The sequence below is a fragment of the Thunnus albacares genome, chromosome 13 (genome assembly GCF_914725855.1).
Source record: "Thunnus albacares chromosome 13, fThuAlb1.1, whole genome shotgun sequence".
Classification (NCBI taxonomy): domain Eukaryota; kingdom Metazoa; phylum Chordata; class Actinopteri; order Scombriformes; family Scombridae; genus Thunnus; species Thunnus albacares.
In genome coordinates, this window is record NC_058118.1 from 13,068,557 (window position 1) to 13,083,256 (window position 14,700).

At 40.3% G+C, this 14,700-nt stretch overlaps 1 protein-coding gene across 6 annotated transcripts in view; it reads left to right on the plus strand.

Moving 5' to 3' along the window:
• Window positions 1-14,700, plus strand: part of nrxn2a (neurexin 2a) — a 120,996-nt gene that overhangs the window by 76,711 nt on the left and 29,585 nt on the right. Inside the window, exon 1 of one of the 6 annotated variants that reach the window (XM_044370842.1) lies at window positions 11,911-13,644. The exons of the other annotated variants lie outside the window; for them this stretch is intronic. Within the exon in view, the coding sequence (XP_044226777.1) occupies window positions 13,302-13,644 (343 nt within the window). The 5' untranslated portion in view covers window positions 11,911-13,301. Of the gene's footprint in view, window positions 1-11,910; window positions 13,645-14,700 lie in introns of those variants that run through there. 6 annotated transcript variants of the gene reach the window in all.

The window sequence follows — 14,700 nt, forward strand, 5'->3', positions numbered from 1 at the left end:
CTTAATGAAACGCACCTAATTGTTCAGGTAAATCAAATTTCCCCTTGGTCTAATGCCTCATATATGGTTTATTCAATAATACTTCACCCAAGAGAATTCATTTCTGCCGAGCAGATGCTTTATTGCCCTGAAATCGACACATATTGAGAGCACTCGTTAGACTTGCTCATTTTGTGCCTGTGATTTGAGTGTCACATTCACTCATCGAATGAAATGCTTGCATTGTTAAAAGTAACCGACTCTATTCTGTCAAGGAACTCGACTTATTGTCAACATCCTTGACAGCTCCTTCAAGCAGAAAAGACTTATTTTATGATAGAGCTGTGCCAATTATATTACCTGGCAGCATTTGTGCATTTAAAACATTTTACGCTGCTCCTTCACTCCCCATCCCTCACCTGAAAAGACTAAGATGACTAAAAACACAAAACTATCAGTATTGTGCTTTAAATGGGTTGCATGAAGAAGAGTTCTGTATCTATCAAGAGAAAGCAGTAATCATATGACACTCATCTAACTTCTTCTCTAAGGAGCCCCAGATATACACCGATCAGCCACAACATTAACACCACCCTCCTAATATTGTGTAGTTCCCCCTTGTGCCACCATACAGCTCTGACCCATCAAGGCATGGACCCCACAAGACCTCTGAAGGTGTCCCATGGTATCTGGCACCAAGACACTAGCAGCAGATCCTTTAAGTCCTGTACGTTTGCGAGGTGGGACCTCCATGGATCAGACTTGTTTTTCCAGCACGTCCCACAGATGCTCAATCAAATTGAGATCTGGGGAATTTGGAGGCCAAGGCAACAAACTGTACTCTTTGCCATGTTCCTCAAACCATACCTGAACAAGCTTTGCAGTGTGGCAGGGCACATTATCCTGCTGAAAGAGGCCAGTGCCATCAGGGAATACCGTTGCCATGAAGGGGTGTGCTTGGTCTGCAACAATGGTTAGGTAGGTACATGTCAAAGTAACATCCACATGAATGCCAGGACCCAAGGTTTCCCAGCAGAACATTGCCCAGAACATCACACTGCCTCCACTCGCTTGCCCTCTTCCCATAGTGCGTCCTGGTGCCATCTCTACCCCAGGTAAACGATGCACAGTGCACCCGGTCGTCCACATGATGTAAAAGAAAACACAATTCATCAGTCTACGCCACCTTCTTCCATTACTCCATGGTCCAGTTCTGACGCTCATGTTCCCATTGTAGGCGCTTCTGGCAGTGGACAGGGGTTAGCATGAGCACTGTAACCGGTCTGCAGCTACGCAGTCCCATATGCAGTAAGCTGCAATGCACTGTGTGTTCGGACACCTGTATATCATAGCCAGCACTAACTTTTTCAGCAATTTTTACTACAGTAGCTCTTCTGTAGGATAAGAACAAACAGGCTAGCCTGCGCTCCTCACGCGCATCAGTGAGCCTTGGTTAGTCTATGTGATTTTAGCGTTTGTAGCGTTTTCAATATTGTCCATTAATGTTTGGAGTATCTATCTGTTCATCCATCCCTCAATGGATCCATCCTTTCGTATTAGGATCTATGCATTAGAATATGGATTAGTGAAAATTTCAAATAATGTACAAACACTACAGTACACAGGAAAAGTGGGAACAAAAATCCCAAAAAAAATTTCTAACAAAAGCCATAAATGTATCGTCCCAGCTTCTTCTCACTTTGTGTGTCAGATGTAGAACGGGAAACCCTCTACACTATATAGCAGTAGCATAAGCAAACAATAAAAATGAAAGATTCCCTTAACGGGAATTTCAGGCTGTATATCAGCCTGAAATTGCTTTGGTGTGATGACCAATTTAAACAGCCATAGGCAGTTTTAGACTCGGTAACAACAAAGATAAGAGATGGCCAGAGGGCTGCATTTGCAGCGACGACAGTGTCACATCCATAGAGGATCCATATTGCATCAGAGAGAAAAGTTACTGAGATTTCTTTTTACAATAACAGGCAATTTGTTAAAGAGAATGTTTTGAAATAATATTCATAGAAAGGCTATTTATTATATAAATGCTTTTTCAAAATTGCTTTGTCAACAACCAAAGTAGAAGTAACAGCATAACAGTAATATGCCTGCAGGTGAAGTAACAAAGAGTGCATATAATTACGTCAATAAATGGTGTAAAAGTGGGGTCAGAGGCTCGCCAAGAGGCCCAGTGTGTCTGCACACAATGAGTACCGTGGGTGTGTAGAGATACAAAATAAGGTATAAATTGTCTCACATTGGCAGTTATTGTCTCTCTTCATTCGCCTATTTCCAGGATGATATTCCCCAAAGTATCTCTAAGGCACAGTCCAGTTTAGGGACTAACATTACACAGAGACTGATTATCAAGTGGACAGTCCCCACCCTGCTCTGTGTGTCCCTCTGTGCCCCACTCTGCATGGAAACATGGTGGGTTTACTTGACACCCAGACCACGCAGCAGCTGAGCCTTAGATGAATGCCAGTCTATGCCGACTCCCGAGGGGACCGGGCTTCCCAGTCACTGCTGCAGGGGCTGTGTGAGAGGAGAAAGGTTACATTCAGTTTACATCATAAAGGCTAGACGCACACACAGAGGCCTTCAGATTCAGAGTCTGCCTCGATCTGGCTCGGTTTCTGTCTTTCTGTCACTCTCCCTAACACTCACAGATATAGTGACATGCTCACTTATACATCATTCACTTGCTGTTACTCTCGGAAAGCCAGTGCTCTCACTCTGGTGCACAATATAATTATAACCTCTTGTGATGAAGAATTTAGGGAGAGAGAGTGCATGCAATGCGGCTGTGTCATTGTGGTTGTCTACACTAAACTTTGTCAAGTCTGTGTCTACATTTTGGGTTGTGGATCCACCACATCAAATTATTTTGAACTCTGGATGTTAGATTTGATTACAGATGCCATATATAGGACTTTACCTCACAAAGCTATATACATTTTTAAATTTTCATTACAATTACACACTATATTATGGTGGTGCATTTACTGCAGTACCATAAATGTACAGGATTATATTTTCTGGTGGTGCAAAGAGGTGTCACCTTGGATTATTGCTGTACAAACTGACATGCATGGTACAAGCAAAGAAAAGCCTCACTTGCCATTGATAGAAAGGGAGTGTGCCAGGCATACTGTGAACAGCAGACTATACATCATTCTTGATATACTTCAACATAAGATGGATTTCTGTTCTTGAGGTCACAACTGTCATCTTTTCCCTTCAGCCAGAGCAACTGGCTGCCGTCTTCAGCTGCTGGAGCTGCGTCTGTGGCCTGATAAAAGCCCATGTGTTAATCCTTCACTTTGCCCCAGCCCACTTCTCGTAAGCTATTAAAACTCACAATCCATATAAAATTGGCATTCAGCAGATTCATTTGTAGAAACAGGGCATACAAAGGCAGTCAGACATAGTCATAGTGAAAGCCATTGTAACTAACCCATGTAATTAGTGGACTTGTAGATAAATAGAGGATTTGACTTGTAAGCCCAGTTTTATGATGACACTAAAAGTCTACCTTGGTGAACAAGTCTTTATGTGATAGACCTCACTGCATGCACCAATCTTCAACATATTTGACAGTTTTGGCTAATATTTACTAACAGATTTCTTCATATTGCTAAACTTACAGACATGTTGGTTGATCAAAAATGTATTTACTGACTATTAACTATATACTGTGCACATGGATTTAAAAATCTAGTTTTTGATCTCAAATTCACAATACGATAAACTATCTGCAAATCCAAGGCAAGGCAAGATTATTTATTCTATATAGCACATGTCATTACAAGTAAACTTAATGTGCTTCACATTAAAGTGCCTGTATAAACACCAACCCAAAGACATTAGGAGATTTGGCCTAATATTACAAAGGATTCATTCTTATTAGTGCAACAAAAGACCAAAAACTACAATGATCCCCCTTCATGGGTCAGTATAAATCATCTTGTCAGTTTTCCTATACAGTCTGTATGTACTGTAGCATACATGTGCAATAATGCTGTTGCAACCCCACTAACCGTATCTGCATGTAGACAAGCAAGACAAGTTAATATACAACAGAGCAATACTGTATGAGCTGGATGAAATTTTGTTGCAGGTCACAGAAACAAGGCTTTGCATTTGGTATGTATGCCTTGCAGATGCACCAGTGATCTCTCTGTTCCTGTATGTCTCCCTTGCACACACAAACAAACTCTCCTTTCCCTGAGTTCTTATTTTTCTCAATCTACCCCTTCTCTTTGTCACCTCCTCTCTATTCCTGGCTCACTTCTCTGGTCATTGTACAACAAAGCACCAGTCTCTGCATGCTCAGCAAAAGAAAACCTTTACATTTTCTTCTTTGTTCCCAATTCATTTTGATAGATTGTTCAGTCACTTTCAGCTGTGTTCAATGAATAATAAAAAGATCTGCTAAGCTTCCTCCTATAGTGAATTATAGTACAATTCTGCCCCTTATAGAGTACATGTCTTTTAGATGTAACTGTAAAGCAGATAATGATAATATATTCATGACACAATGTATATATTCATTTCTCATTTGATTAGATTTTGAAATATCACCTTTCCTTCATACACAATGGACACTATTGTTAATTGGGCAGTGATACAATACTTTGTTATGGGACTCAGCAATAGATATCCCAAGGCCAGCTGGATTAACAAACAGTATAGATAGCAGCTTTTATTGGCTACTACCCTCAGACCGATTCAATAAATAAATACTTTAATATGTAAATTTCTTTTTGCATTGTCATCCATTGTGTAAGTGCATAAAAAAGCGGTGTATTCAATTAATACAGTTAATGCCCACATTTCAAACTTATACAGGCAAGAGTGTTTGGACATCTGGCCAAAAGAATCACTGTTGAAATGTGTCTTAATTAATAACAAAAACAATGGAGGTGCTGATACGCCTGAAATAGGATGCTGATCTTGGCCCAATGCCAAGAAAGTCATTACGCAGTAATGTCTCATACCTTTACAGCTGACAAGGGATGTACAATTTTACTCTGCTGTGGGCTGTCGAATTTTAATTTCAATATATAACCATCCTATATGCAACGACACTCCGGACTGTATGTTATGTGAAGTTGAGAAGTGTTTTGCAGAATGCTTGTAATACATATTGACCAAAATACTTAGCTTTCAGACCCCAACTTGACAACTTTCTTGCAAGGTTAGTTTACCTGGGATCAGGATCAGTTCTGTAACCCCCCCACCTTTAATAAACAGACACTGTGAAACAGTAAACAAGTTGGGCAAGACAGCAAAACATGTTAAATGTGCTGCACATAGGTCTCCCAAGCTGAAATAATCATCTAAATTTGTTAATTATAAATGTTCATCTGGATCTGCAATTAAGGTTATTGCTAGGTGGTTGCTATGGTATTGTAGGTGTTTGGCAGTGCTGGTTGCCAAACAATCTTTAACATGTTTTTTGGGGTATTTGTAGTTTGTTTTTTGGCTGTACTGTGTGGTTGCAAAGGTGTTGCTAATGAGTACTGCTAGACGATAAGTCAGCGCTGGTGCAGGCACATTGTTGGAGTGGTATACTATACTATAGTTTAGTTTCTTGCTCTACTATTAGGTTTGGGATAGCCAATCATTTTGGCGAAACATTGCAAATGGAGAGACTAGCTGTGTGTTTTAAGTAGTGGTTTAACAAACCCTTGTTCACTTCCCTCAACACTTTACTTTGGAGAAATGCCCATCACTATGATAAGCAACCTTTCACTACAAACTCAAGTGGACTTCTGTGAAATTACATGGTTATGGGAACTAGCATTTTGTTGTTGTTGTAGATGTTTCTAAAAAAAAGTGCAATACGAATGCAATTCACTTTTATCATTATTGAAGACACTGATGAATTCACCTGATGAACACATTGGAATCATTGGCTGAAAACACTGTCTGACATTAATTGGTACAGTTTGGCAAACAGCTGTTTTTTCACAAGTCATCACTGAATAGTATTCGTGGAGTTTGCAAATAAGGGTAAGTGCATTCCATTTCGGACCCTGCCCCCTCGCTCGTTAAATGGAATGTGGTGCTATACAATATCAAGTGCCAAGAGGAAATGAAGCAGGACATGACAAATTAATATTGAAATGCACCATGGGGCTTTGTCTGAAAATCCCTCCCCATTTACTACCCAATGTTTTTCAGTGTGTTCCTCATCCACACCCTAACCTTCAACAAAATGTCACTGAAATCCTTTCAGCCGTTTTTGAGATATTCAGCTAACAAAAAAACTGGAAAAAATAGGATATCCACGACAGATAAAAAAGACAAATTATTTAAGAGAATTTTTAGCTGAAAATTAAAATTATCTTTTCAGTCAGTCAGTTATAATAAAGTAATTTATTACAAATCTTTGGAGCCCTAGCTTCAAAGGCCCAGTTATCAGTTTACTTGGGGGGTACAGATAAAAGTCTTTGTTTAGATTATGAAGTACATTTTCAATTTGTGTATAAAAAACCAGAGATAGAAAAAAGCATCCAAATATTGCGGAAAGGTTTTTACACTTGGTGAAGTGAAAAAGTATAGATAAACAGAAAATGCAACAAAGTGCAATGGAAACAGACTTAGCAAATAAATAATGATGTACATGAAGCACATGACTTCAACATCGTTCAGGCTTCTGTTTCACTGAAGAGACGAAAACATCAAATCTCTGTGTACAGATGAGGAATCTGTATTGTTCAAAAGTTCAATGACACCAGACTGAAGCATTAGTGCACACACTCTTAGCACAGTAAGACTTCAAGAAGTCTGCAATACGTACATGCAAGATCTCTGCATGCCGTTTTTAAAAGTGATTAAATGGATCTTAAAAACTATTCCAAAACATACTTAATACATTACTGAGAAGGAAGAAGCAAGTGCAGTGGTGGATGAAGTACTCAGATCCTTTACTTAAGTAAAAGTTGGAATACTGTCGTCTAAAAACACTCAATTACAAGTAAAAGTCCTGAATTGAAAATGTTACTTAAGTAAAAGATTTCAGTATTTCATTATCATCAGCAAAATGTACCTGAAGTATCAAAAGTAAAATTACTCATTATACAGAGTGTGTTATTATAGTATATAATATTGTTTGTTTCTATTACTAACAGATACATGTGAGAGCATTTTAATGTTGTAGTTAATCGATGTGGAACCAATTTTAGATACTTTGGGTAGATTAATAGTAATAGTACTGCATCATATTATATTATATATATGTGTACACTTTATATAGCACCTTTCACACAAAGTGAGCAACATATATCTTTTTAAAAGAAAATAAAAGCAACACTTTAAAAAACAAAATATTAAAATATATTATTTCATGTAAAATCTTCATCTGAGAAGTAACTAAAGCTGTCAAATAAATAAAGTGGAGTAGAAAGTACAATACGTCCCTCTGAAATGTAGTGGAGTGGAAGTATAAAGTAGCATCAAATGGAAATACTGAAGTAAAGTACAAGTACCTCAAAGATGTACTTAAGAACACTACTTGAGTGAATGTACTGAGTTACTGAGTTACTGAGCAGGAGTAAGTTGCAATGATTTAAACTTGATCATATCTAACATGCACACACAGCTCAAGGCCAATTTTGACTTCAATTGGATTTTTTAAGGCAGCATTTTATATACAGGGACTACATTCCTATATAGATGTAGGAAGAATATATTTTTGTTTTATTTCCATTCAGTCAGGCGTGGCAGTTTTTATGGTTTGTTGATTTGTTTTTTATTGCCAGTCACTATTTTATTCAGCACAGCTTTTCACAATGATGGTTGACCTACTGATTTCTGAAATGTCTAGTCTGAGAATAACACACATAATCATTATTATTATTATTTTAACCTTCATTTATTCAGAAGAGTTTCTCTGAGAGCAATGCTCTCTTTTTCAGGAACACGCTGATCACATTCACACAGTTACACATTCCAGATATGAATGTGTAACTGTGTTAAGCTGCCCTGCACAACCACAGTCTGATCTTCCAGCCACTGAGCAGTCGCACTGGAACAGTTGGGGTTGAGAGCCTTGTTTAAGGGCACCTCAGTGGCTGCTTCTTCACTTTCCCCACCCAGATTTATCCTGCCGGTCCGGTGGATTGAACCACGCTCACTTCTCTAACCTTTAGGCCACCATAATGACAGGAATCATTAATGTATGAAGTATCACTGTGTAGTAACTTGCTATGAAACTAGATACTACAAAGACATGAAAGGGTAAGAGCTCCATGACCAATTTTCCATCGAATGAAATAAAAATGAAGCTAGAGAAAAGATGGAGTGGATAGTGTACAGTAAAAGGCACACGGAAACTCCTTTGGAAATTCAGCAGTGTGCACAACCAGTTTTAGAGTTGCTTGTCTGTTCAATCTGTTCAAGACAAATCATTTTTTTCAGGCTTAAATAAATTCATAAATAATAATAAATGTATACATAATTATGAATATAACAAGATAGACTGGCTTGCAAAGCTTGAATTGTATTCTATCCATGGAGTATCATAATTTTAGCATTTTAATTGAGTAGATCAACACAAGCCAGTAACAAAAATAGGGCTTCCTCTATGTCCAACTATCTCGCTGATGCTTTTTTAGGTTCATCATCAAGAGGGAAACACCTCAGCCAAGCAAAGATTGTATCTTCCTGTGGTGTGACGGAAGGCTGCCCACTTCCTTCTCCCTGGTAGACAGTTCAAGCACTTCCTCATGCACTCAAAGATTTAATCTCTTTGCATCCATCCAAATTACAACACTCAGGAATTGCGGTTGTTCAAATTCGAGAGACTGTTGCAATTTCCCTCTTTTTGGAGGGCTTTCTCCACATTGTGAACATTTGCTGCTTTTCCTTTCCAGGAGACATGCTGAGGCAAGTAAGCTCAGCTAAACAAGCAAATGGAATCTATTTTTGCCAGCGCCATGTGCAGCCAACAATATGCAACCTACTGTCACATGCAGTGTCTTTTCAGAGGAGAGTGCACACAGTCTCCCAAGACACCAGAGTTGCTATAAAAAAGCGAAAAAATCATGTTTAATCAAGGTGTGAATCTAGAGGAGAGCATGCTGTGTGAGTAGTGCTGTGTATCCAGAGGCCCTCCATTTCTGTAGCGAGATACCTGACCTCCTTAAGCATCCGTACCTCTCCTACCTTTTTTTTCACTACAACTGCACAATGGAAATCTCCATGAGCTTACGATCATTGTCATCTCTGCATGTGATGCAACATAATTAAGAAAAACACACTGGAATCAGTGGTTCTGTTTTGTTCAACCTGGTGCTGCTGGATCATTATGTGATGATTTCTTTTTTAAAGCATTTGCCTGATTCTTCTTCCAGCTATACAGTTTATACATTTACTTCTATCTGCTAGTGGAACTGTTTTGCATTTCAGTGGCTTCATGTTTCTCATTTTTTTTCTCCTTTCCTTGCTCCATCTAAGCCAAGCTTATTTTAGGTGTTGTCGCTTTGAGCCTAATGAAATCAACCAAACATCACAACTGCAGGCCATGCCTTTCAGAGGATGCTCGCATTATGAGTAATTAATCTGAAAGTGCTATGATTAATCCTGCTACTTTACCCCCTGGGGCGAGACTGGATGTCTGTGAAAAATCTTCTCTCACAAATCCTCCTGAGAACAAACAGTGCACATTTAGGTTTCTTAAGGCTTTAAAACGCCGTACACGTCCTCTCACATCATGTCATTTGCAAGTTTGCGAACCCCTTGACTTGATTTTCTTACAAAGAAATTTTAACATTCATAGTTTATATACTGTATATTATTTCATATATGTGAAAATAATTTGATTATGTAAATTCACAAAGATCTGCCAAACTGCTCTATAAGTGGGGAAAAATAGGTTTAAAATAGCCTGTAGGGAAATGTAAATATGCAGATCAAAGGTTTATTAGACTAGAACTGCAGAAATAGCACATACAGGGCAGTCATCCCATTTTTTAAAATCTAAAAGCTCACCATAAAATATACCATCATACATCAAATACACATTTGATGTATATCCTCTGAGGTGTGCATTAATAGGAAGAACTGCGTGGGATGCCCAACTTATTAAATACCCAAGGACAACACAAGGTTACAATCACCACTGCCTAACCCACCCTCCCCTTTCTTGTTGTCCAGATAGCATGGCTTTCATCATGTCGAGCAACCCTCAAGCACGTAAATTGATTAATGCAATCCTTTCATTCTAGACAGCTCTCACCAAGATATCATCGCCGCCTAGAAAGATGTTTATATGCTGGAGAGCCTGACAGTCTAAGTCACTGGCTATAAATCATCCCACTCCAACTTCTTTTACCCAGTTCTGACTGTTACTGGAAATAACATAATGGTTCTATTTGGACGCAATTCTGTGCAAGTATAGTAAAGAATTTTTAAATTATTTATCTGACTGCCCTTAGATGTCAGCTGAAACTGACTTTTCCATTGACATCACCAGAGGATTATTTTCTAACACACCAAATAATCATTACTGTACTGTAAATGTGTCTACATGTTACAGCCAGACAGTACTCTGCATCATCGCTATTGTCTGATTAAGCTGCCAAGCACTTCCCAGCATTAACATTTACTGAGAAACATATAGAAGAGGACACACATAAAGGATTTAAACCTCCCTGCTAGTCAGACTGGATAGATGTGGAAAAAATTCAAATTATTTATGTTCATGATAGCAGCAGATGAATGTGTACATGTTCTTAGGGCACTTGCCATTCCAGAGTGTTATGCACTCACCCCTCCTCTGTTCTTTTTGTTCAATCAGCCTCGCTCCCCCACTCGCCCCACCCCCTACCCTGCTTGAGTAATGGCCTGCGTCGACTTCTTGTCACTATGAGAGGTGGTGCTGCATGGTTTGCCTCTGTCCTCCTGTTTCCATGCGTGTCCTTTCAACCAACTAGGCAATCCCAGCTGATATCTCTATCGACCGTGATTTAGCTGATATGGCTGCAGTCTCTCTTCCTCTCCTTTTACCTCTCCCCTGCAGTCTCTCTTTCTCTCTCTCTCTCTCCGGCTCTCCTATTTGGCTCCATCTCCTCTGCCAACCCATCCCTCCCCACTTTGTCTCTCCTTTTCTGGTAATGTGTTCATCCTCTGAAGTGTCAATATATTCCAATTCATCTTATCACCAAATTTCCCCACCCCAAAAACCCCCAGCAGTTCTGAAAGTGTCAGAATACCTCTGAACTCAGATCAGTCATAGCTAGGAATAAGTTCTGCATGGTTAAGCAGCATGAGAGCAGAGAGCTACTGCGCTCTCTTACAGAGGGGTGACTTGTATACAGATAGGAGGTGAAAACATCAGGCAAAGGGATTAGAGCAAATTGATGTGAAGTGTAAAAACAGAAAAATGTATCACAGTACAATGCTGGGAAAAGAGAGGTTTGAGATTGAATTTTGAAGCAAGTTCTTAATTTCCTTGAAATGGATCACAAACCATCAGCCGTAGTTCCCTCAGCCTGAGATTGTAGGCTGTATTATATCATTTTGACAGGCATTTGTGTTTCTATCATTCATGCCTTTTGTAGCTCTCTAGTCTTTATGTTAGGATCACGTCCATACCAATACCCTTGTGTTCATTCTGTAACAGCTCTGACAGCTCACCTAAATCAGGCTCCTCCTCTGCAGTATGATTCCTACGTGTTTCTGCCAGGACCTGCGAGCCAGCGCGCTGTGAATCTGTAGCATGTATTTATTCACACAGCCCATTTTCTTTCTTCACTATTTCCCCGTGTGTTCTGTGGCTGCCTGTTTTCTCTTTCGCTGTCTCTTCCTGTCTCTCCCTCCCTCCTGCTATCGCTCACCCACCCTCCCCCTCCCCTCCTCACTCATTTGCTCACAGACTTTCTCAGACGCACACACACACACACGCACACAAACACAGAGGCACATGCTGTGCCTCGCTGGATCAGAGCCTCTGACTACAGTATGCCTTCAGAAGAGCTCCTTTATCTCGCCTTCATTAGACCACAACTCCAAACAAAGGTTATTTTCGCAGGGGTCCAGGCTGTCCCGGAATTTCACCCATCCAGGATTCATTATGATACGACGGTGCTTTTAATTAGCATAATTTTTGCTGCAGCAGTCCAAGGCAACGTCTCAGTCTCTGCCATCCGAGCCATCTCATCTGAGGAGAATCACCTGCCCTCCTCTAGAGACAGACACATGCAGCTGTCGCGTTAACCGTCCTCAGTCAGAGGCAGCGCAGCAGATCTGGACAAGGTAACGGGAGAGGATAAAGGGGGAAAAAAAAGGAGCAGCAGTGAGGGGAATGCAGCAGTAATCTTTACTGCATGAGACTGAGCAGGTGGAGCATGAGAGAAGGATCATACGTGCGTTTGAAATAGAAACACTCCTGCATTCTGGTGGATCACTGCCACACCAGAGGTTACCGTTCGCTGGATTTGCTGCGTCTGTGAGAGAGTGAATGAGGAGCCGCTGAGAAATTATTTATTTCTTTTCTGGATGTTCTCCTTTACCGCGCTGCTGCAGATACTGCTCCCTCTCTCTCTCTCTCTCTCCCTCTCTCTCCCTCTCTCTCTCTCTCTCTCGCTCTCTCCCTCTCTCTCTCTCTCTCTCTCTCTCTCCCCCTCCCTATCTCTGTTCTCTTCCCTTTCCTTGGCTAAAGGGGAACAAAAGCGCTGGTTCCTGCATCACCCTTCATCGCTGCATCTTCACTTGCGCTTATTTTTATCTCCTTGTCCTTTTTTTCGCTTAATGAAATGATCCAGTTTCCCACGGACGCGTGTTATGTCTTCTGCTGCGGTGGAGGGGCACTCTTCTTAGTGGGCAGGCTCAGCTGCCCTCAAGCTCTACCTGTGGGCGATGGAGACTCTTATCAGAATTCTTGTCACATGAAGCTCTGTCCTGCCACTTTTCATGCCTAATTATAATGGTCGAGCAACATGCCTGCTTGAAATTTCAGGGGTGGATTCATCTCCATTCTTTATTTGGATGTGTATCTTTACTGCGTTTTGGAAACACTCGGCTCCTTCTCTGAAAAAAAAATGTGCTCTGGGATGGTTTTCAATGAGGTTTTAAGGCTGGCTTCTCTGTGCAGTAGACATCTTGTCATGGAAAAATGTTAAGATAAGTTGGTTGCTCCTCAGTTTCACCAACCAGAACTAGATTATTGGATTTTTTTTTTTTTTTGGATTTTGGCTGCTTTCTTGAAATCCGTTTTTGGCTATTTTTCTCACATATTTAAAGGATGTTTTTCCATCATCCCTAACCAAACTGAGGGATTATGAAAGAAATGGGCCCAGATTGTCACTGAGATGCCCTGCGGTCTTTTAGTTGAACTATCAGAGGCCAAAGCGTGGTCAAGTTGTCTGTCCTGGGCCCATGTGGATCTAATATACATGGGTAGACTCTCTGCAGCCACCCCTGTGCTCGGACAGCAAAGCAGCTGGTCAGGCTTTAGCCTAGGCATGGGCCTAAGTTATTGTTCAAGACTAGCCTTCTGGTTTGCCTTGCTTACTGTGCTCCCCATCCAGACTGGAACAGCACGTGTTTCTTCTAGTCTCAGCACCACGCACCATGTCCACCATTTCCACAATAAGCATGGCACTGTTCCTATTGCCATCAACAGGATGCCTTTTCTTACCAGAGGCGGCCATGGTAAGACATTTCCCTCCAAGATTCTCAACGTGATGTTTGTTGCCTCATTGATGCATCATTTTGCTGTGATTTCAAGTGTCAAGGGTCAGAAATAATAAGAATTAGGTGTGTGCATGCTTGTGCTGTCTAACATATGTGTATCAGTAGTTTTGGCATTTTAGAGGCAAAAAGGTCTTTGTTGTTCCTACTCTGCTGTTACTGTTGGGGATTCTCTTGTGACCTACAGTCAGACAATGGATCCCTCCACTAACTATAGATGTGCTGCAGCCTCTGTGCATCATTAAACCCCTTAATCAGCCCATCAGTATCAGTAGTGGTTGCCCTTTCCCCATGTTGCTTTTCCAGATCCTCCATTATCAGTAGGCCAATGTTTGTCATATTGCAAATACACATCAATAGTGTGATGAATCATCATTGTAAATCTCTTTATCTTTTTCTTTGAGGTTCTTGTTTGTTTCAGCAGTGCAATGCACTCATTATAATGGATCCTGTTTTGTGTCAAAGGTGATTGCTTCAGTTTGTTGTAATTAGTGGCACATCACAACATGCACACAGTGATTATATGCACAAGAATTTTTCTAACCTTAGACAAACTCTGTCTTGATAATCTGTGCAATTTAGTAAGACAGATTTTAACTTGTGTTCAACGGAGGGATATAAAGTAACAACCTATCCTCAACAATTTACATCAAATTGGCAATGCTACTTGAATCGGCTCCCTCAAAGCGCCGACACTGGAGTCATTGCTCAGTTTTATGTTGCACTTTGAAATTTCTGTCCTAAGACTCACTTTAATGTCCTGTAAAATGAGGCCCAATGGATTTGTAGTGTCTTTTTCACTGCAGCAGTTTTGTCAGTTGTAAAAGGACTAAAAATGTGATGAATTACATCTGCTCTATTATAGCCGTATCACTCTGGACCAGGCTTTTACAGGCCCAGCACAGCCTGTGATCAAACAGGCCTTTTAAAAAAAACACTTCAAAGAACTCACTGATAAATTTTCAGTTACCTTTATTGTAGATTTTGTACTGTAGGTTGTTCTGAAGTATGTGCTTC